Here is a 27,925-nt window from a genome sequence, read left to right on the forward strand (position 1 = left end):
GACAGAAAAGAACAGCAACTGGAAAACAAGCATTGCATTGCACCAGGATGTCTGTGAAATGGACTTCAGTAATTCTGCTAATACAACTGAGCTTTTACTTTAGCTCTGGGAGTTGTGGAAAGGTGCTGGTGTGGGCAGCAGAATATAGTCATTGGATGAATATGAAGATAATCCTGGAAGAGCTTGTCCAGAGAGGTCATGAGGTGACTGTCCTGGCATCTTCAGCTTCCATTATTTTTGATCCCAACAACTCATCCACTCTTAAAATTGAAGTCTTTCCTACATCTTTAACTAAAACTGAGTTCAAGAATATCGTCATGCAACAGATTAAGAGATGGTCAGAACTTCCAAAAGATTCATTTTGGTTATATTTTTCACAAATACAAGAAATCATGTGGAAGTTTGGTGACATAACTAGAAATTTCTGTAAAGATGTGGTTTCAAATAAGAAATTAATGAAGAAACTACAAGAGTCAAGATTTGACGTCGTTTTTGCAGATGCTATTTTTCCCTGTAGTGAGCTGCTGGCTGAGCTACTTAACATACCCCTTGTGTACAGTCTCCGCTTCACTCCTGGCTACAATTTTGAAAAGCATTGTGGGGGATTTATTTTCCCTCCCTCCTATGTACCTGTTATTATGTCAGAATTAAGTGATCAGATGACTTTCATGGAGAGGGTAAAAAATATGATCTATATGCTTTATTTTGACTTTTGTTTCCAAATATTTGCCATGAAGAAGTGGGATCAGTTTTATAGTGAAGTTCTGGGTAAGTTTTTTTTTTTTTCAATCCGTAACATGAAGATCTAACTTATGTGTGTCTTTGAATCAGAGCTTATATAAAGCCTTAAAGTTAGGGTAGTGGGGTTTTGGTAAGTGAATTTATAAAACGAAAATACAAGATGATCTGTCAATCTCACAAATATTATAGAAAAGCTTAAATTACAGAATCAGTTAAAACCCTGTGGCCATCACTCACACCAAACACCCCAGGAAATCATAAACCTATATATTAGTGCATCTAAGACTTTAAGCAATTACACATCTGTTTTACTATACATTGCTTTACATCTTAAAAACAGTAAAATCCATCAAATAACATCTTACTGAATGCATGAATTTAGAATGAGTAGTTAAACATTTTTCTACACATCTGTTTTACTATACATTGCTTCACATCTTAAAAACAGTAAAATCCATCAAATAACATCTTACTGAATGCATGAATTTAGAATGAGTAGTTAAACATTTTTCTACAACTATCTATATAACTGCAGAAATTATTTTTTCTTGTAAAGCTTAGTTTTCTCATTTAGAAATCAAAAGATGTTCCCATGTTACCAGAAGATTTCCTTCACAGTAGAGAGAGATAATGTCCATATCTCAGATGCAAAAATCAATAAAAGTAATTTGAAGTTTCTAATGTTTCTATACTCTTTCACTAAAGAATTGGAAACCATTCATTTAAAGTGCAATAATCTTGTTGAAATGTGAAGACTGTTATATCTACATAATTTTTTTCAAACTATGTCTCTTTATTAAAAAATATGAGACAGATTAAGATTGAGTACAAGTCTTTATTTCAATAATTTCTCAAAAATTTCTAGCTATAATTTACAAATATATTTACTTAAAAATAATATTATTAAGATCTTAGCTTGAATCTAAAAGAGTACAAGGTTTTCAGCCATACTCTCCACATAGTCCACAGTTCACCTGAAGAACCAAAGATAAAAGGATTGACTTAATGAGTTGTGTAAACTAGAGTATTTCTTAGAAAATTATTTTTATGGGTACAGTAGAATTAATTGAATATGGAGCTCAAAGAGTTGTTTAAATGTCCATATGCTACTATTGAAGCTTTAAAAAGAAAAGAAATTGATATTTAATTCTCTATGGCTTATTTTAATTATTTTTTATGATTGTGAGTATACTGATGTGATATTGGAGATGTAGCTTAACCTCACAATTCTCCTACTACTTTGTCTTTCTTATAAATATACATGGGCAAAATAAATAATACATAAAATTTAATTATGTCTGTAGATGAATATATGTATATGTTTTTCAAAGTACAGACACTTTGCCTATATTTTTGCCTACATTATTCTAACTCCTTTCAGAAAATAACCTAATGCAATTATCTTGTGTCATCCACTTTTCTTTTCCTTATTCTTGTTAGGAAGACCCACTACATTATCTGAGACAATCGGGAAAGCTGACATATGGCTTATTCGAAACTCCTGGAATTTTCAATTTCCACATCCACTCTTACCAAATGTTGATTTTGTTGGAGGACTCCACTGCAAACCAGCCAAACCCCTACCTAAGGTAAACATACTTTCATTGGTTTTATTTTGTTGGCTTTGAAGTTTCAGTAGAAATGACTCTATAGTCTTCACTCAGAGTGTTTGACTTACCCTGAAAGAAAGATGGGAAGTAGGTTGGGTAAAGCAGATACCAATTAGAAACTCATGTACATAGTGATACCATCACACCTATGTGAGTTTTATGAGTATTACAAATAGAGGAGAATACTAAGGAGACTTTGAAAATAGAGTTGGTTAAATTAAAGTCTTCATTATGCAACACCTAAGAAGGTATTGATCATTTGTTTAAATAATATTTGCAAAGGGATAAGCACAAAACACAGGTAAGTGCAGAATTTTCAGAGAAAAAAATTGGACACAGTTTCTGTCTCCACTTAACTTATATTCTACTTCAAAAGATAGAATACGTGCAAGTAATAAAAATTATATAAAAAGTATTATCTCAAGGAAAAACCCAATGACAAGAAAGCATCAGTGGACATAATAGAAAGTATCCTGGAGTCACTGATTACTAAGATGAGAGCTGAACAATACGCAGGAACAAATAAAAGAATGACAGGGAGAGACAGACAAAAAAGGGAAAGCAGATAAAGTGGTCAGGACAGTTCTCAAGTCCTCAGGTTTAGTTTGCAGGGAGAGATTAAGAATCAGATGATGCTGAGAGGCAAATTAGAGCCGGATACATATTAGGAGTTGAAATATTTATTAAGCATATTGAAAAACTATGAAAAAGAGTTAAGAAATAAAGATACATGAAAAGATTCTCTTTTTTAAGAAGAACTTTCAAGATATTCAATGGATTAAATTGCAGGAGGGCCAGACTGTGAAGAACCAACCATCAGGAAATTTTTCATGGATTCAGGTAGCAGATGATGGAAAAGTGGACTAGAATGTTGATAGAAATAACTATGCTCACATTTACAAAAATACTGGCAACTTCATATTGTGTTGTGTGGAAAAGTGCGGGCAAGATAGTTCAGATGGTTTCTATTTCTTGGGCATCTGTGACGTTAGTATTAGTTTTGTCGTAAGTGTTAAAGAGAGACTATATAAGACTAGAAAGCTGATTAGGAAAATAGTTATAAGTGCATGGTCATAGAAGGTGATTAATTCCTCCATAAAAAGGGGTGTGGCATCTTGAAGGCCTAATTGAACTGGCTGAGCCATTAAGATATACAGGATTTAACCTATAATTTAACTTTGATGAAGTTATGAAATAGTCTTTCTAATATCTTATTGAAAAAGTCATAGAGGTTATGAGGTTGGCTTGAAACCTCTTTTAGGGGGTTTGATTCCTTCCTTTTTCATCTAGATTTTATATAGGTTGGTTCTTCAAATGTATGATAGGGTGGGGGACAGCCGAACAATCACTCTAAATTGGTAGAGGGTTTTCCAATTAGTGAGACTTTACATTTTGAGGTGAAAGGCTCTCAGGTTATATAAATTATTAAATTAATATCATTGCTGTTAAGAAAATGAATGAGCCTATGCATGATAAAATGTCCCATGCAGTGTACCTATCAGGGTAGTCGGAGTAACGTTGGGGTATACCGGATAAACCGAGAAAGCGCTGTGGAAAGAAAGTTAAATTTATGCCTATAAATATAATAGCAAAGTGGGTTTTGGCATAGGTTTGGTCGAGTGTATAGCCTGAAAATAAGGGACATCTGTGAATAAAACCTCCTATAATAGCGAATATGGCTCTTATTGATAGGACATAATGAAAGTGGGCTACAACATAGTATGTGTCATGTAATACAATATCTAATCATGAGTTTGCTAATACAGTACTGGTTAGGCCTCCTACTGTAAAGAGGAATACAAAGCCCAGAGCTTAAAGTATTGCAGAGGATCACTTGGTGTTAGTTCCATGAAGTGTGGCAAGTCAGCTGAAGATGTTAACGCCAGTGGGAATAGCAATAATTATAGTGGCAGAGGTGAAGTAGCCTCGTGTGTCTACGTCCATACCTACTGTGAACATGTGATGGGCTCATACAATAAACCATAAGAAACCAATTGATACTATAGCTCAAACTATACCCACGTACCCAAATGGTTCTTTTTTTCCAGAGTAATATGTTACAATGTGGGAGATTATTCTGAACCCTGGCAGGATAAGGATATAGACTCTGGGATGGATGAAGAATCAGAATAGATGTTGATATAGGATGGGGTCACCTCCCCCAGCGGGATCAAAGAAGGTGGTGTTAAGGTTTCGGTCTGTTAGTAATATGGTAATGCCAGCGGCTAGGACTGGGAGGGAGAGGAGGAGTAGGACTGCAGTAATTAGGACTGATCAGACAAACAAGAGGGTTTGGTATTGGGATATGGCAGGGGGTTTTATATTGATAATAGTGGTAATAAAATTAATAGCTCCTAGAATGGAGGAGATACCTGCTAGGTGGAATGAAGAGATAGTCAAGTCTACAGAGGCTCCTGGGTGGGAAAAATTTCCTGCTAGGGGAGGGTAAACTGTTCAACCGGTTCCAGCACCAGCTTCTATTATGGCAGATGCGAGCAATGGGAGGAGGGAGGGGGAAGAAGTCAGAAGCTTGTATTATTTATTCAGGGGAATGCTGTGTCGGGGGCGCCAATTGTTAGGGGCACTAGTCAGTTCCCAAAGCCCCCAATTATAATGGGTATTACTATGAAGAAGATTATGACGAATGCGTGGGCTGTGACAACATTATAGATATGGTCGTTGCCTGGGAGGTTGCCAGGTTGACCCAATTCAGCTCGGGTAAGGAGGCTTAAAGCTGTACCTCTGACCCCAGCTCATGTGCCAATAGTAGGCATAAGGTTCCGATGTCTTTATGGTTGGTTGAAAATAGTCAACGGTTGGCGAACATAGATGGCGGGGGTAAAATGGCTGAGTAAGCATTAGACTGTAAATCTAAAGACAGAGGTTAGGCCTCTTTTTACCAGTCCCGAGGAGATTTTCATGTTGAATCGCAAATTCGAAGGAGCAGCTTCAATTCTGCCGGGGCTTCTCCCGCCCTTTTTTCCCTGTGGTAGGAGAAGTAGATTGAAGGCAGTTGATTCGGGTATTCAGCTGTTAACTAAATTTTTGTGGGTTTAAGTCCCATTAATCTAGTAAGGGCTTAGCTTAATTAAAGTGATTAACTTGCATTCAGTTGATGCAGAGTGAAATTTTGCAGTCCTTGTGTATTTCAGAAATTAAGTATGGTTTACTTACTAACGACTTTGAAGGCTCTTGGTCTGCTTAACTTAAATTTCTAGGAGATAGATAGGGTTAATGGGGAGATTGGTAACAGGAAGGTGGTGAGGGTAATAAGTCACAGGAGTAGTCGTGTAGGTTTTGTGCTTTCAAATTGTCATTTTATTTTTATGTTGTTGGATGTGGGAAACAATGTCACAGAAGTAGAGTAGATTAAGCGTATATAAAAGGATAGGTTGAGGAGGGTTATAATGGTTATGGTAATAGGAATAATAAAGTTGTTATTTTTTGTGAGTTCTTGAATAATAATTCATTTAGGTAGGAAGCCGGTTAGTGGGGGTAGGCCTCCTAGGGATAATAAAGTAGATGATATTAAAGGTATTAGGTTAGTTTACTTCAGGAGCAGGATAGCAGTAAGGTTGTGGTATTTGAATTTAGGTTGAGTGCTATAAATGCAGTGGCTGTTAGGATGATATAGATGGTTAGGTAGAAGTTGGTAATGTTTGGGTTTTATGTTAATGTTGTTATTATTCAGCCTATATGGTGATTGAGGAGTATGCCAAGATCTTACATAGCAATGTTTGGTTGAGCCCTCCTCAACTGCCCACCATAATGGATAAAATTGAGAGGATAAGAAGGATGTTTATATTTATTGATGGTGAGATTTGGTATATAATTGAGATGGGAGCTAATTTTTGCCATGTAAGAAGGAGCAGACTGGAGATTAGGGGGTTCCTTGGATGACTTCTGGGATTCAGAAGTGAAAGGGGGCTATTCCTAGCTTTATGGTAAGTGCTGTTATTATTATTAAGGATGAGTATTGGTTGATGTTGTTTGTTATGGTTCAATATCCAGAAAACAGGTTGTTGGAGAGGATGGCTATTACGAGAATTATGGATGCGGTTGTTTGTGCAAGGAAGTATTTGGTGGCCGCTTCTGTGGAACGGGGACTTGTTTTTTTGATTAGAATTGGAAAGAAGGCTAGTATATTTATTTCTAGGCCCATTCAGGTGAAAAATCAGTGAGAGCTTAGTGATGTGATGAGGGTGCCTGTGAAGATGGTAGATGATAAGTTGAGCTAGTGGGTTGATTAGTACGGGAAGGGTGAAACCAACATTTTCAGGGTATGGGCCCGATAACTTATTTAGCTGACCTTAGTTTAGGACAGGGTGTGATGGGTAGCATGGAGAACTTTGGATTCTCAGGGATAGGTTCAATTCCTATGATTCTAGAAATAAGAGTATTGAAACCTCTATTATTTACTCTATCAAAGTAATTCTTTTGTCAGACGTATTTCTAGGTTTGGGGGGGAATGCTGGAGATTGCAATGGGTATTGAAATATACCACATGAGAAGTACCAGTGTGAGTGGGAGGAAATTTTTTCATAGTAGATATATAAGTTGATCGTATCGGAATCGGGGGTATGCTGTTCGAATTCATAAAAATAGGGAGGTTAGGAGGAGTGTTTTGATGGTAAAGCATATTGTGAATAATTCTGGAGAATAGATGGTGTATAATGGACCTAGAAAAATTATGGTTGTTAAAGCATTTATTATAATAATATTTATGTACTCAGCTGTAAAGAATAGAGCGAATGGATCTGCGGCATATTCAGTGTTGAAGCCTGAAACTAGTTCTGATTCACCCCCTGTGAGATCGAAAGGGGCTGCATTAGTTTCTGCTAGTGTGGAGATAAACCATATTATGGCTAAACGTCATGATGGTAGGAGAAGTCGGAGGTGTTCTTGTGTTGTGAAGAGTGTTTAGGCTAAATGAGTCACTTATTAGCAGAACTGGTAGTAGGATAATGGCTAGGGTAACTTCCTATGAAATTGTTTGGGCGATGGCTCGTAATGCACCAATTAGTGCGTAGTTTGAGTCTGATGCGCATCCTGACCATAGGACTGAGTAGACAGCTAAGCTGGATGTGGCTAGAATGAATAAAAGGCCAAGGTTGGAAAGGGCAATAGAAAGGGCTAAGGTTGGGGCGGTAATATACAGGGTAATGGTGGATATTGAGGGTTTTAAAGGTTCTTTGGTGAAGAGTTTTATTGCATTGGCGAAGGGTTGTAATAGTCCGTAGGGGCCCACAGTGTTAGGTCCTTTGCGTAGTTGTATGTAGCCTAACATTTTTCATTCAATAAGTGTGAGGAATGCTGTGGCGGCTAGTACGGGTGCAACAAGAAGCAGAAGGTTGATTACAGGCATGGTGTTAAGAAGAGGAATTGAACCTCTGATTGTAAAGTTTTAAGTTTTATGCAATTACCAGGCTCTACCATCTTAACAAACCCTGTTCTTGGGTTGGGTGTGTAATGTTCTGTTAGATTGAGATTATATCATCTATGGAGAGAGGGTGCTTTGTGAAGTAGGCCCTATTTCTCTTATCCTTTCGTATAGGGAGAAATGTAAAATAGATAGAAACCGACCTGGATTGCTCCAGTCTGAACTCAGATCACGTAGGACTTTAATTGTTGAACAAACGAACCCTTGATAGCTGCTGCACCATTAGGATGTCCTGATCCAACATCAAGGTCATAAACCCTATTCTCGATATGGACTCTAGAATAGGATTGTGTTGTTATCCCTAGGGTAACTTGTTCCGTTGGTCAAGTTATTGGGTCAATTGTGTGTTGATTCGCTTTGGCTGGTGTAGACTTGGCATAGGTTGTTCGGAGGTTGGGTTATGCTCCAAGGTCACCCCAACCAAAATTTTTAATGCAGGTAAAGTAGTTTAAAGTCCATAGGTCTATATAGTTTTTATTGCATTAGTAAACTGAAGCTTCATAGGATCTTCTCGTCTTATTGTTTTATGCCCATCTCTTCACAGGCAGGTCAATTTCACTGGTTAAAAATAAGAGACAGTTAAACCCTCATGGTGCCATTCATACAAGTCCCTATTTAAGGAACAAGTGATTATGCTACCTTTGCACAGTCAGGGTACCGTGGCGGTTAAACACGTGTCACTGGGCAGGCTGTGCCTCTAATACTGGTAATACTAGAGGTGATGTTTTTGGTAAACAGGTGGGGTTAGATTTGCCGAGTTCCTTTTACTATCTTAACCTTTCCTTAAGAGCATGCTTGTGTTGGGTTAACAGTAGGAGTAGTAATGATTTTATTAGTTATTTTTTATTATTAGACTGTTATCAGTGAAGTATTTCGATCTGATGTAGGCTTATGCAGTGGAGAAAATTGTTCATGCTACTTATATTAATATTATTGCTTCTATCAAATAATAGATTAATCCAATGGAGTGTGAGGAGTTTGGTGATACGTCTGGGATTTTTAGGTGTTTGGATGTTGCGCTTGAATGCTTTCTTAATTGGTGGCTGCTTTTAGGCCAACTGTGGAAGCTAGGTTTTTTTACTCTCTGTGTAAGGTTTTTTTCCTAGTGTCTAAAGAGCTGTCCCCTATTTAGACTAACAATTAAATTTACAAGGGGATTAGGTGATTCTGTAGGTAAATTTGAGGTTGAACTGAGATTCTATCTTGGATAACCAGCTATCACCAGGCTCGGTAGGTTTGTCACTGCTGCCCATAAATCTTCCCACTATTTTGCTACATAGATGGGTGTGCTCTTTTAGCTGTTTTTGGGTAGCTCGTCTGGTTTTGGGGATTTTGGCTATAGTTTTCTTTTCGAAGTTATTTCTAGTTAGGTCATTATGCAGAAGGTACAGGGGTATGTCCTTGCTGTTTTGTGCTTGGTCAGTTTTTTCATCTTTCCCTTACAGTACTGTATGTATTGCGCGAGGGTAAAATTTCTATCGCCTATACATTTATTTGGGTAAGTGATTTAGTTAGGTTTATTTGATAATAATATTGGTTAGGTTTGGGGCTAGAGTTGGCTCAAGGTAATCAAATTATATTGAGATCTTCTGTATGTAAGCCAGGTGCTTTGTGTTAAGCTATACCTTCGTTTATCGAAGTGCACCTTCCTGTACACTTACCGTGTTATGACTTATCTCCTCTATATAAATATGAGGGGTGATTAGTTAAGTTAGTCCTTAAATATACTTGAGGAGGGTGATGGGCAGTGTGTGCATGCTTTATGCCCTTATTCAATTAAGCCCTCTGCTCTTAATTTACTGCTAAATCCTCCTTAGGCTTTTAGATTTCATAAGAGCTATCGTGGAATTTTCTTGGGTAGAAAATGTAGCCCATTTCTTACCACCTCATAGGCTACACCTTGACCTAACATTTTTACGAGTATACTTGTGCTTACTTTGTGGCCTTTACTAGGGTTTGCTGAGGATGGCGGTATATAGGCTGAGCAAGAGGTGGTGAGGTAGATCGGGGTTTATCAGTTATAGTACAGGCTCCTCTAGAAGGATGTGAAGCACTGCCAAGTCCTTTGAGTTTTAAGCTGTTGCTTGTAGCATTCTGGCGAATAGTTTTGTTAATTTAACTATTAGGGTTTAGGGCTAAGCATAGTGGGGTATCTAATCCCAGTTTGGATCTTAGCTATTGTCTGTTCAGAAGTACTAAAGCCACTTTCATATTTTATTTTATATCAGCTATGGTTTTTTACAATTTAGATGGAATTTAGCTTTATGGAGGTCATATCTAAAACACTCTTTATATGCTGGTCTGTATTAGCTTGGGTTAATCGTATGGCCATGGTGGCTGGCACGAAATTAACCAACTCTAATTACTATACTAGCATAGCTTAGTTAAACTTTCATTTATTGCTAAAGGTTTATCACTGCTGTTTTCCATCAGGTTGTGGCTGAGCTAAGTGTTTTGAAGTACATTAGTGGGTGCTTGATACTTAGTCCTTTGATTGTAGCGATTTAGAGGGTTATTTCACTGGGGTTTGGATACTTGCATGTGTAATCTTGCTAAGAGTTAATAGAAAGGCTGAGATCAAACCTGTTGTTTATGGGGTGGTGTAAGTCCGTCTAGACATTTTCAGTGTCTTACTTTAGATAAGTTAAGCTATATAAACAGGGATTAGTTGGATTTTAGATATATATATATAGAGAGAGAGAGAGATAGTTATGAAGTACTGTCTTTGGGGTTGTGATAGTGGGAGTTGTGGGTTTAGTAGTGAGTGGGTGGGTATGTAAGTTGAGTAAAATCAGGGTAAAGAAATTAAATTTGAGAGGCAGCGGAGCAAAGCTGAAAAGAAAATCATGTTAGTTGAGGGGTGACTGTTAAAGTTGTGTGCAGCCAAAAGATAAAAATTTAGGCTCTGGCTAAGTTGGATTGAGGCTTTTGTTTTTGGGGTTTGGCGAAGGTATCTTTTTTCCGGGGAAGTGAAGTTGGGGATGGGGGAGGAGGGTTGTGAAATTTTATTGCAGTATTTGGTGTGAAAGGCAGTTGCTAGTGTGTTTAGTTATTGTTTTGTCTTAAAAGCTTGGATTAATTAACACCTTGTGGTAGTTATGCAAGGCTGGAATATGGAATGTAGGTGCGATCAACAATATTATGTATTAGGAATCAAAGACAGATCCTGCGACATACAGTGTAGGGGGGCCAGCTTTCTGCAATGGGGTAGCGTTCACACTCAAAAGATAAAATACCAAATGCATGGAGAGCTCCCGTGACTAGTTAATAGGGTGATAGACCTATGATCTTTCGAGATGTCTTATTTAAGGGGAACGTGTGGGCGATCTTAATTTCATGGCCCTGCGGTAAGAACCAGATGCCGGATACAGTTCACTATACCTACCCTCAAGTGTTAACGGGCCCGGAGCGAGGAGAGTAGCACTCTTGTGCCAGATATTGATTTCACGGAGGATGGTGAACAAGGGACCACTAACTGAGGAGGGTATTCGTGGTGACAAGGATTTATTTAACTTAAATGTGCTATGTTCAATGAACGATCAAATGTACTATGTACTATTAAGGATATAAAGTACTGATCAATATCCCTGGGGCAGGAGTTGACTTTGAAGGGTGGTGTTATGTTCTATAGTTAGATAAGTGGGTATGGTACTTGCTTGTAAGCATGTTTTTCCAGCATTTATTGTACTTATGTATTTGTATGTGTTATGTACAGTTAAGTATTTATAGTATTATATAATATTCATGTTGGCTAGCAGTAACGCATGATATACATAGAATTACGGGGCGGATCAATACTTGAGTTGTACTTAAAGTTGATGCTCCATCAGAATACAGAGAGTAGTTTAAATTCGAATTTTAGCTTTGGGTGCTGATGGTGAAATTAAGTGCTTTCTCTCTGAGTTGTCCTGGGGAGAGGGTCTCCATCACCAGTTTACAAGACCAGTGTATTAGTTTATACTACAAGGGCAGATTCATTTGAGTGGTTTGGTTTTGGCTAAGGAAGCAAATGGCATTAGGGTTAGGATTGTGGTGAAGTATGTTATGGATGCTATTTGTCTGATAATCGTAAATGGGTGGTTTACTGGTTGTCCTCTGACCCATGTGAGGGTTAGTAGGGTTACAATTAGGAGTCAGTATAGGAATTGGATGAGTGGGCAGAATATTATGCTTTGTTATTTAGATATATGAAGTGTGGGGATGAGTGCTAAGATAAGGATTGGTGGTAGAAGTGCTAATACTCCTCCTAGTTTGTTGGGGATGAATAGTAGAATTGCGTATGTGAATAAGAAGTATCATTTGGGTTTAATATAAGGGGGAGTATGTAAGGGGTTAACCAGGATATAGTTGTCTGGGTTGCTTAGGAAGTCAGCTGAGAATAGCACTAGGGTTATTAGAGTGAGAAAGAGGAGTATCAAGCCTAGGATATCTTTGATTGTATAGTGGGTGTGGAAGGTAATTTTGTCAGAGTAGGAGGAGATTCCTGAGGGGTTGTTTGACCCTATTTAATGGAGGAATAGTAAGTGTGGGATTGTTAGGGCTGTGATAATGAAGAGGGGGATGAAGTGGAGGGTGAAGAATTGTGTGAGGGTGGGGTTGTCAATTGAATATCCACCTCAGACTCATTGGACAAAGTTGGTTCCAATATATGGAATGGCTGATAGGAGATTTTTTATTATTGTGGCACCTCAGAATGATATTTGGCCTCATGGGAGTACATAGCCTATGAAGACTGTTGCTATGGTTGTGAGTAACAGAGTAATGACAATATTTCAGATTTCTAAGAGGAGGAATGAACCGTAGTATAGGACTTGGCCAATGTGTAGAAAAAGACAGATAAAGAATATTGAGGCGCCGTTGGCGTGGAGGTGGCGGATGGTTCAGCCATAATTTACGTCTCAGGTGATAAAGGCAATTGAGGAGAAGGCGGAGGAGATATCTGGCGAATAGTGTATTGCTAGGAAGAGGCCTGTGATGATCTGGAGGGTTAGGCAGGTACCGAGAAGTGAACCAAAATTCCATCACATGGAGATGTTGGATTGAGTGGGGAGATCAGTGAGGGAGTGGTTGATTATTTTTATTAGTGGGTTGGATTTGCATGTTGCGGTCATTAGTGTTTTTGTAGTTAAAATACAACGATGGTTTTTCATATCATTATTCATGGTTACGGTCCATGTGGGAATGATGACATATGCTTTATTCTTGTTAAGTGCACTATTAGTTATGGGTTTTGTAGGTTTTTCTTCTAAGCCTTCTCCTATTTATGGGGGATTGGCATCGTTAGTGGTGTGGTTGGTTGTGTTATTGTTTTGAATTACGGGGAACTTATATAGGTTTAGTGGATCTTTTTTATTTATTTGGGGGGTATAATGGTTGTTTTGGGTTATACTACAGCAATGGCTATTGAGGAATACCATGAGACATGGAGCTCAGGGACTTAAGTTTTGGGGAGTGCTTTGGTGGGGTTAGTAATGGAAGTGGGTTTAGTTTTTTGGGCATCAGAGTATGATGGATTGGTGGTAGTGGTTAATTTTAATAACATGGGGTTTGAGTGGTTTTTGAGGGGGAAGGGTCAGGGTTGATTCGAGAGGATTCTATTGGCACGGGTGCTTTATATGATTATGGCCCTTGGTTGGTGGTGGTTATTGGTTGGACATTATTTTTAGTATGTATATTGTGATTGAGATTGCTTGGGGTAACAGATTACATGATTACAAGTAAGGCTAGGGTAAGCAGGATAAAGAAGGAGAGGAAATAGTGTTTAATTATACCTTGTTGAGTGGTGGTGACAATGGAGGCGGCAACCTGGGTTTGTACGATTGTTTTGGGTATAGATTTTTCTAGTCAAATTAAGTCTAGTAAGATAGAAGCTAGGCTTTGGCTTATAAGCAGGTTTTGGTGGGGGGTTATGCGTTGGATTGTAGTAGGATAAAATCCTAGTATGTTGGAGAAATTGAACATGTATAGTGGGGTTTTTATTATAAGTTTGTTGGTTATGAGGCTAAGGTCTAAGATTACTAGGAATCCTAGGGCAGTTACATTTAGTGCTGAGAGTTTTAAGTAGAGTGGAATTGTTGTATGAGGGAGTGAAGTGGGAGAGATACTGTTAATAATAAGGAACCCTGCGATTATGCTGCCGATTGTGAGGTATTTAATTGGGTTTAATAGGGTAGGAATGCCTTTGTTAATGTTGATTAGGGTTGGGAAGTGGGGTTGTCCTTTTAGGGTGAGAAGGATGATTCAGGTGCTGTAGGCGCTTGTTAGGGAGGTGGCAATGAGAGTAATAGATAGGGCTCAGGTGTTGGTATATTATGTGTTTGCAGTTTCGATGATGAGGTCTTTGGAGGAGAAACCTGTGAGAAAAGGCATGCCTATAAGTGCTAGATTACCCATGATTAAGGAGGTTGAGGTGAGGGGTATTGTTTTAAATAATCCTCCTATTTTTCAAATATCTTGTTCATTGTTGAGGTTATGAATAATAGATCTGGAGCTTATAAATAGTATGGCTTTGAAGAAAGCATGAGTGCAGATATGTAGGAATGCTAGATATGGTTGATTAATGCCAATAGCAACTATTATTAGGCCTAGTTGACTTGAGGTGGAGAAGGCTGCAATTTTTTTGATATCATTTTGTGTTATGGCACAGATTGCTGTGAATAGGGTGGTAATGGCTCCCAGGCATAGTGTGAGACTTTGAATTGTTGTGTTGCTTTCTACTAAGGGGTGAAAGTGGATGAGTAGGAAGATTCTGGCTACAACCATAGTGCTGGAGTGGAGTAGAGCTGAGACCAGGGTTGGACCTTCTATAGCAGAGGGAAGTCAGGGGTGGAGACCGAGTTGGGCTGATTTTCCTGTTGCTGCTAAGAGGAGGCCTATTAGTGGGAGGAAATTTGAATTGGAGTCTAGGATAAGTATTTGTTGAGGGTCTCATGAGTTGTAGTGTAAGAGGAATCAGGCTAGGGTTAGGATGATGCCAATATCGCCGATGTGGTTATATAAGATTGCTTGGATGGTCGCAGTGTTAGCATCTGTTTGGGCATATCATCAGCTGATTGGAAGGAAGGATATAATTCCTACACCTTCTCATTCAATAAAGAGTTGGAAGATATTGTTGGCAGTAACTAGAATTAGTATAGTGGTGAGAAAAATGAGTAGGTATTTTAAAAATTGATTAATTTTGGGGTCTGAGTTTATGTATCATAGTGAGAATTCTATGATGGATCAAGTGACGAATAGTGCAATTGGAGTAAACATTATGGAAAAGAAGTCTAGTTTAAAACTTAGTGACAGCGTGACAGCTCTAGTGTTTGAATTGTTGTTCAACATCAATTTGAGATGATGGTTTCTTGGTCTAGGCATATAAATATTGTTGTAGGGAGAAGGCTGATAATGAAGGTGGATATAATAATTATTTTTACATAGTATGGGCATAGGTTTTTTTTTGCTAGGGTTGATAAAGGTAACGAGGACAGGGGAAATTAAGGAGGTCAAGGTTATTATGGTAATGGAGGTATACATGGTTATTACTTTTATTTGGAGTTGCACCAATATTTTTGGTTCCTAAGACCAATGGATAACTTTCATCCTTTAAAAGTTGAGCGAGCCATGTTGTTAAACATGGGGGCATGAATTAGCAATTTCTGCGAACTTTCTCAGTAAATAAGAAGTAGTAGGCTTCTATAGTTAGATTCATAATCTAATGTTTGGTTAAACTATATTTACAAGATAGCATAATATTAGGGTTAAGAGATAGGGGGAGGATGGGGGAAAGGTGTATAAATATTAGTGTATTTTCCTGCATGAGGGAGGGTTTTATATTAGTAATTTATCTCTGGCCTATAGTCAGTTACTCAGAAATATCATTAATTTTGCAATTATTATTTTGTTATTATTACTAACACTACTAATTACTTAACCTGTGCAAGTCACTTGAGATATCATTCTTCATTTAATAGAACCAGATTGTTTAGTACATCAAAATTATATTATCTTGCAAAGTCATAGTTGACAGATACCTTGTGGACTTGATTAAAAGTAGACATATCAGTTTTGACAGTAAGATGAGCTAGTTGAAATTCTAAAATTCTATCACAGGTAATAAGGATCTTCACCAGTATTGCAGCTTAAAATACTTTCTCAACAATATAAATGTGTTCCTTTAACATTTGCAGACAAACTCAGTGTTATTTGATCTTACTAAAGCATTTAAATCGTTCTTCGTTGAGACCCCAGAGGTTTACATACTATAGCATAAACATACCCTATGAAAGCAGATGATTTTTGCCATATGACAAGCAACTCATTAAAGTTTCCTGTGGCAACTTGTCTCAACATCATAGCTGCCTGACAGAGAAGCACAGAGGTAATGAACAATGCATGCATAATAAAGACCAAATAATTTATACCACTTGTATCAGAATAGTGCCCTTAGTTTCAGTACCAAAAAAATTCTGTCGGCATATAAGATTATATTCTTTATGAAAGAACACAATAAACTCATATATTTTAAATTAATATCACACTTTTGAAACATGTGTACAAAGCAAGCATTCTTTATTACATTATTAAGTAATCTCTTAAAAGACCATTTTTGTCTACATAAAACTGAGATTTTATTCCATCGTTAAAATTCAGTATCTATGTTGAATGCAAATTGCATGGGCTTTATATAATAACTTTCTCAAGAGACAAAAGCTGAGGTAAGACTAATGAAAAATCTATGCCACGCTGCCCTACTCTTGAAAGATTTTCCCACTCACACTAAGGGAAACCGATAGTGTCAGTAGGAAGGGGAAGAGAGTAGGACTTGTAGAAGGACAAGAAAAAGGAGGGCTAGTAGTACAATAGTGATAATTACTACTATTAGCTGTTGTTACTAATTTGCAGAAAGATTTGAATGCAAGTCAGTGGTTGTGAAACCAGTTCTTTGCTTATTTTGTAAAATAATTGCTAATCCAGGTTGCTTTCATTTCAATTAAATATTAGATTATCAGAATTCTATATAAGAGAATAAGACACTTGACAAAATGTATCAAGTGTTTTAAAAAATGAAATTTGCTATGAGTTTTATAATATATTCATATGAAATCATACAGAGAAAAAAATTAATCAAGGTGTACCTGTTCAGCATTATGGAAAATATGCATAAAATTAACATTGGAAGTAGTCCAACATCTTAAATGAAGGAATGATTAAAAACTTATACTATGCGCATACAATAGCATTACAATAACTTTATCAATGAAATATTCAATTACACTGTCAACCATAATACAAATAAAGAGAGTTAGAAAATGATAAATGTGACAAGATGACAAGTTTTTGCAGGAGGAAAATGTATACACAATTTTCTAAATAAGTGTCACATGTGTGCATTGAGCTATATAAATAGGACAAAAGCCATGATGAAAAAATATATTTTGCATGAATAATATCACAACATAAAATTTTAGAAAAATTTTATTTAAAAATTTTTTTCATGCTTTTATAAAATTTCTTACATTAATTTTGTATTATTTTTATTATGTTATCACAGAAGAAGAAACAACCAGTCCATATCCGTGATGAATCCGTAGACAGAGGTTAGGTTCCTTCAACATTGCATGGATAAACAGGGCTCTCGGCATCAAGCTAGTGAGGTGAAACACTGAACACCAGTTACAGTAAATATGGCTACAGTCAACTGCAGTCACACACAATACCTAGATGCCCCAAGTATTACCTGGAATAGCAGTACAATGACTCTTACGTTAAGATTAAAAATCATATTTTAAAAAACACTCTGTAATATGTGGTCTGCACAGTTAACATTTGGACTTTTTTTCTTTGTTTTGTTAAGGACCATTAGGAAAAGTTTTACCACAATGATTAAATCTCAAAGTATTTAAATTTAAATATTGGCATACATAGGAAAACGCAACTCAGAATAATTCGCAATCAATTTCAGCCAAGCACATCTTCACCAGGAGTGTTACGTGGTGTGAGTGAGCTGCTCAAAAGAGAGACAAGATCTCCCCTGCAGAAAGGCCTGGTGGCTTCTTCTATTCTGGTGCAAGTGCTGCTTGACTCTGACAAACTTTAAGTGAAGTATAAAGCATTGTAGAGAAACATAAACAAAGATATAAAATTATCCCAACTGTGAGTAGCTTATCCTCAAAGCTTATAGTGAGGGAAGTAAACACTAATGGCTTCCAACTAAAAGAATCCTACAGACAACCTGCCTGAAATCAACACAAGTGATTTTGTAGAACAACAATATAGAATTAAAGCTGAGTGGTGCCACTTTCCAAGAACCTATATTACTAATTTTAGTATTGTAAGAGAAGAGTCTGGGTATAATATTTTTAACATTATCTCCCTGACTACAACGTAATAGCTCCATTTCTTTTCTCCCTTACACACACGCACATAAATACATACACATATACACATATTTACACAAATATCCTTAACAGAGTCCACTTATCTCACATTATATATCTAATTGCAAAAAACCTGAGTGATTCAGTCAGTTAGAAAATATTATTTACTCCAATAATTCCTCAAAATACCTGATTTTCTCTCTTTAGTAACTTGTACCAATTCTTTCAGTAGTGCATGCTATGCTGATATTCTTTTGTGATGAAACAAATTCTTTTTTCACAGGAAGTGGAAGAGTTTGTACAGAGCTCTGGAGAAAATGGTGTCGTGGTGTTTTCTCTGGGGTCAATGGTCACTAACATGAAAGAAGAAAGGGCCAACGTAATTGCATCAGCCCTTGCCCAGATCCCACAAAAGGTAAGATGAAGTGCCTTACTGGTGTGGAAAACTACTGAAAGAGGCTGTTAAAGTTTGTAAGTAATCCAATTATAGAAACTTCTGACAAATGTGAAGTTGACCAAAAGTTGAAAAATGAGAACAAGGATAATCCTGGAGAGACTGTGATAAGTTTGAAAATTGTAGTTGCATTTTAAAAAATGGTTTTAAGTATGAACATTCCCCTATGTAAATATACTGACAATAAATTGTATGGAGAAAGGTATTTAAAAAGTGTTTGGAGACTTTTCAGCTCGTGTCCCATAAAATTTTGAATTGTGTATGTGATCTACATGGAAAGAATATTAAAGAGTAGATTGAACTCTTTATAGCCGAATATAGCCTTAAATGTGCTTGTATAGCATCCACTGACAGAAGTCATAGTTGTGCCTCAGCCTTAGAGGTTGCATGTGGCCCTGGGGGAGTTTCTACCCTTGGTATGCATGAGTGGTTTCTATTAGCATCAGTGGGAACTCACTACTCCATATGTATCCACCAAAGGCAACTTGAGACCCACAATTATTTTTAATTTCTGATATTAACACTCATACAGCTGAATTTAACTCAATATATTTCAGGTAAGTGAAAATTGTGCTTAATGTAGTCTTTAGAATGACTTTCAGGTGTTTTCATAAAAAATGTATATCCAGAACTGTGTCCTTGTAGAAATACAAGTAAGACTTATGATCATTTTCTTCAGAACAGTTTTCCTAATCTCAGCAGTATCCAATGAGTGAAGAACACTTAACTAACTCTTGAACCACCTCTATAACTTATTGCACTCTGGAAGCTCTTGGTGAATATTTACAATTATGGGATGTAGTATTTCTATTTGCACTTTAAGTCAAATGCTTATATAAAATACCTGACAACAAATGGAGAAGATTGGCTCTGTTAGTAATTATGCGGTATATACTCTAATTTAAAGATCTGTGGTAGTATAACATGATCGAATGTTATTAATTTAGGAAGGATAACTCCCACATGTGGGGAGTAGGGGAGTAAGGAAAATGAATTCCAATCCTGTGATTAAATGTGTAAACTGTAGGCCAGGCACGGTAGCTAACGCCTGTAATCCCAGCACTTTGGGAGGCCAAGGCGGGCGGATCATGAGGTCAGAAGTTCGAGACCAGCTTGGCCAATGTGGTGAAACCCCATTTCTACTAAAGATACAAAAAATTACCCAGATATGTTGCCATGCACCTATGATCGCAGCTACTTGGGAGGCTGGGGCAGGAGAATCACTGTAAAAGGTGTATCTGAGTAATGTTCAGGGTACTATTCAGAGAAAGAACAGCCTAGGCTGACAGACAACTTGCCCAAGTATTCACACAGCTAGATAGATTTAGAGAAAGAGAAAAAGCAGCCAGCCCTGCTGGACTGCACCAAGCCAATGTCTGAAGGAGGAAGATGAAAGAGAAAGGGTGGAGATGGATCCTGCCCTGAAGGTGGACGCTGCGCAGTATAAAATGTGGCCGGACAAGGACTCTGCACTATCAGATTAACAACCCCTCTCAATGGAGGAACAGAAGGAAATATAGAAAGGAGTCAAAGAAAAGGAAGCCAGGCACAGAAACAAGTTCAGATGCCCCCTCTATAAAACATAGTAGAAATTTATTTTCTTCTATATAGAATAATCCAGTGACCTTTGTGTATTTATCAATTACCTTTTAATTTCCTGCCTGATAAAGCTTTCTGTAATGACCTCTTCCAACCTTTTGCTGAAACCTGAGTTACTTTAAAACTGATGTAGCAAATAAAAGTTAAACACTGTAAATTTTTGTTCAGTTTATGAGGATTGCTTGGGAGTTTCAAAATTAGTAACTTAAACATAAAATGTCTTGGCTATAGCAGAACATATTAATCACTGTTGTCAAAGCTTTGTAGCACGTTGTCTCGGTGTTAATAATCAGTTGACCAAATTCAGCAAACTACAATTTTGAGTTTATTCAACAGCTGTATTTTTGTTCATGATACCAACAGGTTCCTCATTTCTATGCCAAAAAGTATCCAAAGTTAGAAACACTGATAATACTCTGAATTTGTGTCAAAAATGCTCACTTGAAATTTATTTTGGAAGTAGTGCTTGATAATTTATAATTCCAATGAAGTTATGCATACTACCCTTGCAGCATTAATCTCTTTCTTATAAGTAGCTTATTTATGTTCTTGCTATTTTGTCAATCAAAGGACAACGGGCTCTAACCTACACACAAGTAGGTACATGTGAACTACTTGTCAAATTACTCAAAAAGAAATGAATACATTCAAATTAAATTTGGAAGATGAAAACTAATATAAAATACATAAAAGAAAAGAAGCACGCAGGTCATTATGAAATTGTTGGTTTTTACTCTAGAATTATAATGAATAGGTAAAATTTTTACACATTTCTTAGAATATTTTTATTTTTAAAAAAATTAATTTTATTTTTAACTTTTATTTTAAGTTCAAGGGTACATGTACAGTTTTTTTACATAGGTAAACTTGCGTCATGGGGGTTTATTGTACTGATCATTTCATCACCCAGATATTAAGGCTAATATCAGTTAATTATTTTTCCTGATCCTCGTTCTCCTCCCACCCTCCACCCTCCAATACACAGCAGTGTATGTTATTCCTGTCTATGTGTTCACATGTTGTCATCTTTCACTTTCCACTTATAAGTGAGGATATGCCATATTTTTATTTCCATTCCTTTGTTAGTTTGCTAAGGATAGTGGTCTCCAGTTCCATCCATATCCCTGCAAAATACATAATTTTGTTCTTTTTTTATGGCTGCATAATATTCAGTAGTGTATATGTACCATATTTTCTTTATTCAGCCCATAATCGATGGGCATTTAGGGTGATTCCATGTCCTTGCTATTGTGAATAGTACTGCAATTACTATACTTGTGCATGGGTCATTATGAAAGAACAATTTACCGTCCTTTGGTTGTATACTCAGTAATGGGGTTGCTGGGTTTCATGGTATTTTTGCCTCTGGGTTTTTGAAGAATCGCCACTGTCTTCCACAATGTTTGAACTAACTTACATTCCAACCAACAGAGTATAAACAAGCCTTTTCTGTACAACCTCGCCCACATCGTGATGTTCTGACTGGTGTGAGATGCTGTCTCATCATGGTTTTGATTCGCATTTCTCTAATGATCTGTGATGTTAAGCTTTTTTTTCTTTTTTCATATGATGACTGGCCGCACGTAGGTTTTCTTTTAAAAAGTGTAACAATTTTTTAAATACTTGAACTTTTCATTGATAATCCGATTTTTTCTAAGGTACTATTTTGGAAAATCATGATTTCCTTACGTGCCTAACTAATTATGAAAGTTGAGAAAATTAAATGTGAGTATTCTATTTACATCAGTCTTTGGTAGTTCTGATTTACTAACATCCCTTGATCTAATTTCTACTCTTTTTACAGTTCGAACATTCTATAACTTTTGAATTCCACTCATGGAATAAGATATTTTCTTCACTGTAACAGGTTCTGTGGAGATTTGATGGGAAAAAACCAGATACCTTAGGTCTCAATACTCGGCTCTATAAGTGGATACCCCAGAATGACCTTCTAGGTAAGACTCCGGTGAACAAATACTGGATATATTAGTAACAGTACATTAGAGTGTTAATAGTTAATCATGAAACAAGCTTTTTCAATATTTGTTAAGGAAAAACAAAATGTAACTTCTTTATATTTACCAGTCCTAGGGGAAAAAGAATACGCTATAATTATTGGCATTTTATGATACACACTCACATTCTTTATGGTCAGAATCAGCGAAAATCTTTATTTCAGGTGTTAATATATCTCACAGAATTTTTCAATAACTTCCTGAGGTATCTCTCTGTCTCCTATTTCTACAACTTTACACCTGTTGTTTCCTCTCTTGCAGGGTTATTTCAAATGCCACCAAAAATAATAGCTCTTCTATCACCAGTAATTCTGTATTTTCTGAAGGATTAAATTGTTAATCTTAATCATAAAGTGATGACAGGTCATGATGAAGTGTGACCTGTCCTTCCTCAATCCTAGCACCACCATCAACCCACTGCCTGCTGCCTTGCACACCCCACCTATCACACTCTGTGACCGCACTTAAAATAGCAGTTCACATCATGCCCATCTCTTTGCTGTCTTCTTTACTGCACATTTTAAAAATCTAGATCGCACTTTTTCATTAGTCCAACTGGAACTCTTGTATTGTTTTGCAGTCTGAAGTCACACACACCATGCAGCCTTCACTTACATACCCAGCACAAGTACGTGTCTTTTTCTCTGAAGTCTGAAAAGTAATAGCAAATTAGTTCAATGTATTATTTAGAAAACATTGTCAGTTTCAGAGCCTTTCATTGTGCATCTCATTTTATTCCTATGAATAATTTTGCTAAAATTCATCCAATCCTAGGTCATCCAAAAACCAGAGCTTTTATAACTCACGGTGGAGCCAATGGCATCTACGAGGCGATCTACCATGGGGTCCCTATGGTGGGCATTCCATTGTTTGCCGATCAACCTGATAACATTGCTCACATGAAGGCCAAAGGAGCAGCTGTTAGATTGGACTTTGACACAATGTCGAGTACAGACTTGGTGAATGCACTGAAGACAGTAATTAATGATCCTTTGTGAGTAGAACAATATTTTTCACTAGGTGGTATTTATAGATAGCGTCTCTTGTCAATAGTGAGTGTGAGCTTCATCCTTTTTATAAGAGAGTAATTCTGAAAGAATTTAAATGATTTAACCAATCTGAAATCTGTTTTTATTTTGCATCAGTTATTTAAAAATTGTATTTGAGACCCATACATCTAATGAATAGCCAGTTAGTGAAACAATTTTCTACACAAAAATACTTTTAAAATGATATAGAGAATATAAAAAATACATTTCTTAAAACTTTGACATAATGAATCCATAGTAGAAAGGAAGAATAATTTAAATAATATATTAAATATTTTAATTCGATATCTAAAATGCCTCAGAACATGACTATTTTCCCACTGAAATATTAACTTTTATTATTATCATTATTGTAATGGACTTGAAAATGAGATTTAATTTTGATACCATAAAATCCTCCTGTTTATGATATAAAATCCAAATATATTTACTAGGTTTACAGAGCTGTGAAGCCATTGCTATCACATAATAGTAGAATATTTATATCAGCACAAATACTGCAATGACACAGAAGTCACTTCCTCTGACCGCTTAGCCCTAGTCTAACACTAATTTATTTTCTTTCTCTAGAGATTATTCTCCCTAGAGAAATTTCATATAAATGGAATCATACAGTTTAGGGTGCTGTGTAAATGACGTTTCACCTAGATTAATTTTTTGTTGTTTTTTATGGTGTTAGTTTTATTCATGTTGTTGTGTGTTTTAATACTTCATTTCTTTTTACAGCAGTTTAATATTTTTCAGTAAGGATATGTCATATTTTAGTTGTTAACTTCTCAGTTCATTGGCCTTTTGATTGTTTCCAATTGTGGTTACTAGGAATATTGCTACACAAGTTTTTGCATAAACCTGTTTTCCTTTCTTTTGGGTTGATACTACAAGTGGAATTTCTGGCTCATGTGGGAACTCTATGTTTATGAAGAACTGCTAAACTGTCTTCCAAAGTACTTGTTTCATTAATCACTACCACCAGCAGTACAACATGGTTACAATTCCTCCATATTTTTGCCAAACCTGTAATTATCTGTCTTTTTGTTACAGCCTTCTTAGTGGGTATAAAATAATCTCTGGTCTCAGATTGCATTTTCATTATGGCTAAAGATGTTGAGAATCTTTATATGTGCTTACTGACCATTCATATATCTTCTTTGAAAACATGTCTACTGCAATCCTTGGAACATATTTAAACTTTGTTATTTGTCTTATTATTAAGTTTTAAGAACTATTTATATATTATGGGTCATGTCAGATATATAATTTTTAAATATTTTGTCCTACTCTGGGTGCACCAAATTTTCCTTTTTGATGATGGTCTTTGAAGCACAAAAAATATAATTTTAAGTTAAATTTTTAGTAATTGATTTTTTCACACCCAAAGATATCAACGAGCAAAATTCCTTGCCGAGTCGAGCTACCATCATTCAGCATTTATAACTACTATCAATAATGCTTTTATGTGAGGAGGGTATCATCTAAAGGAATACTTTAAAAATACTTTATGACAAAAAAAGAAGATTAATGAATGATAAAAATACCTTTAAAGAAGATGGGAAATAATTGAAAAGAAACACAAACCAGCTTGGACAAATAGAAAAAAAATATATAAAGCAAACTAGTAGATTTAAAAGTGATTATACAAATAGTTTCACTCAACCTAAACAGACTTAAAAAAAGAGCAAATAGTGAGTAAAGACATAAAACATTTGAAGAACACCATTAATGAATGGAATCTTATAATGTAAAATGATGCACACACGTGCACATATGTACATACACAATACACATGTATGTATTATATACATCAACTGGAAGACACATTTTCTTAGAACATGTCAAATAGTTATTTGAAGTGATATGTGGTGGGCAATAACTCAAGACTTAGTAAATATAATAAGGTTCAATGTCATAGAAACTGTATGATTCAGTCATAGTGGAAGTAAAGGAAGTTATAAAAACTATAACTAACATATCTTCAAATTTTAGAGATCAAAAAAACAAACTTCAAAAAATTTTAAAGTCAAGAAGTGAATCACAATTATGCATCCAGTTTTATCTCAGCAATTCTACACTCACATATATACCCAAGAGATATGTATAAATATATAAATCTAATACCATCTAGAAGAATGTTTATGACAGAATTATCAATAGTGTCTAAAAATTGGTAGCAAACCAAATATGTATTAATCATAAAATAAAGGCATAGTCTGTGCTTTATCAATCAACAAAATACTACACAGCAATGGAATTACCCAACAACTGCCACATTAAAAAAAGACACTAATGAATACATACTATATAATTCAATTACATAAACAAGGAAAAATAATGTATGCTATTCTAAGTCAGGCTAGTACTTAATTGGAGGACAAAAGTAGTGACTAAATGGATCAGAAAAAGACAGTGATTCTAGACAGGTTGTGATATCCTATACCATGATCTGAAGAGTAGGTAAATAGATATCTTCACCTCTAAATAATGTTCAAGATGATCTTACATTTTTGAACTATTCACTTAGTGTACGTATATTTATCTTTTGTATTTAATATTTAAATGTTTATTTTATGAGATATATAATGCATTTTAAAATTCTAGGAATCAAATAGCAAAATAAGTACAGAAAATAGAGAAAATCCTAGAGTTTCCATCATAGTGTGGTCAGTAAAAGCCTCTCTTAGAAGTAACATTAGAAAGAAGCCATACAAAGGGAGAGAAGCATGCCTTGGGTTGTAGCAAGAGAGAATACTCCAAGAGCAGGAGAGAGGGGAAAAAATGTGTAAGGTGCTAAGATGAGAACACCTTTGGGAGCTTAAAGAAAAATAGAAGGCCAATCTAGAAGACAGTGTTCAGGGGAAAAGTGTTAGAAAAAGAACTTGCCAGTGTCTAATAATGTGGGGTTCTGTAGACCAAATAACAGAGTTGGATTATTCTCTAAATAATGAGAAGCCAGGCAAAAGTCTTAATCAGGGGAGTGCTATAAACTGACTTTAATTGCAAAAAATCATTCTGGCTACAGGGTGGGAAACAGTAGGAGACAAAAGAGTAATATAGAAGCAAAGTGGCTAGCTATGAGGCATGTCACTCACCACGATACAATTACTTTTTAGGAACTTAGAGATGATAATTCTCATACTGCACTTTCACAATCTTTCTTACAGCACTTAAAATGGTTCATGATGTTGAGCACGTTCTCATATATCTGTTTAAGAACTAACAGTGTAATTGGAATGTGTTCATAATACAAAGGATAAATGCTTAAGGGATGAATATCCTATTTTTCATGATGTGATTATTTCACATTGTATCAAAACAACTCATATACACCATAAATATATACACTTAATATGTACCCACAAAAACTTAAAATTAAACAATTAAAAGCAAATTAAATTGCCTCATATTTTCTCTGCTTCAAAAAAAATTAACTTTCTCACCTAACATTTAATTTCTAATTTAAAAATATTTGTCAATGAGAAAAATCAAATTTAAAAGTCAAACTTTCTACGATGACCCAAATAAAAATACACAAATTCAATGTCAATTCTGTGACATTTACTTTGAATTATTTGGCACTTTAAAAGCCTTTCATAAACTTCATATGCACAGACACATTAACGTACTTTCAGTGTTAGTAAGGGAGGAGACTACTCCTTATATTGTCTTATGCCCAATTTCTGCCTCCTAAGAAAGAAGAAGTAAAAACTAAAGGCAGAAATGAAATCCACAAGCAAACAGCCTGGTGCCACACTCTGGGCCTGGTAGTTAAAGATCGACCCCTGACCTAACTGGTTATGTTATCTATAGATTCCAGGCATTTTACGGAAAAGCACTGTAAAAATCCCTGTCCTCTTCTGTTCCGTTCTGATTACTGGTGCATGCAGCCCCCAGTCATGTACCCACTGCTTGCTCAGTTGATCATGACCCTCTCATGTGGACCCCTGTAGAGTTGTGAGTTCTTAAAAAGACAGGAATTGCTCACTTGGAGACAGGAGCTCTTGAGACAGGAGTCTTGCTGATGCTCCCGAACGAATAAACTTCTTCCTTCTTTAACTCGGTGTCTGAGGGATTTTGTCTACGTCTCTTCCTGCTGCATTGGTGTCTTTATTTTTATCCTTCAGATATAAAGAGAATGTTATGAAATTATCAAGAATTCAACATGATCAGCCAGTGAAGCCCCTGGATCGAGCAGTCTTCTGGATTGAATTTGTCATGCGACATAAAGGAGCTAAACACCTTCGGGTTGCAGCCCATGACCTCACCTGGTTCCAATATCACTCTTTGGATGTGATTGGGTGCCTGCTGGCCTGTGTGGCTACTGTGATATTTATCATCATGAAATGTTGTCTGTTTTGTTTCTGGAAGTTTGCTAGGAAAGGAAAGAAGGGAAAAAGTGATTAGTTATATCTGAGATTTGAAGCTGGAAAACCTGATAGATGCGACTACTTCAGTTTATTCCAGCAAGAAAGGTTATGATACAAGATTTCTTTCTTCCTGTGACCAAAAGAAAAATAAAAAATAAAAATAAAAAACTTTTCAGAATTTACTTTGTCACATAAAAATTTGTTTTTCAGAGATTTACCACCCAGTTAATGGTTAGAAATATTTTGTGGAAATGAAGAAAACACTCGGGAAAATAAAAAATAATGTAAATCCATA

At 36.1% G+C, this 27,925-nt stretch overlaps 1 protein-coding gene across 4 annotated transcripts; it reads left to right on the forward strand.

Annotated features, from left to right (window-relative positions):
* LOC103235588 (UDP-glucuronosyltransferase 2B18) lies at positions 1–27,925 on the forward strand. Of its 4 annotated transcripts, XM_037989380.2 has the most exons (7): positions 48–365; positions 717–768; positions 2,182–2,330; positions 18,436–18,567; positions 22,073–22,160; positions 22,995–23,214; positions 27,388–27,808. In XM_037989380.2, exons 1-7 carry the CDS (start codon positions 48–50, stop codon positions 27,665–27,667), a joined length of 1,239 nt encoding a protein of 412 aa, XP_037845308.2. In that variant the 3' UTR covers positions 27,668–27,808. The 4 variants fall into 4 exon arrangements, with proteins under 4 accessions (XP_007996752.3, XP_037845309.2, XP_037845308.2 ...); XM_007998561.3 differs by having other exon boundaries at positions 1–768; positions 27,388–27,925; XM_037989379.2 differs by lacking the exon at positions 717–768 and having other exon boundaries at positions 48–516.

This window comes from Chlorocebus sabaeus, chromosome 7 (genome assembly GCF_047675955.1).
Source record: "Chlorocebus sabaeus isolate Y175 chromosome 7, mChlSab1.0.hap1, whole genome shotgun sequence".
In the NCBI taxonomy this organism is placed as follows: domain Eukaryota; kingdom Metazoa; phylum Chordata; class Mammalia; order Primates; family Cercopithecidae; genus Chlorocebus; species Chlorocebus sabaeus.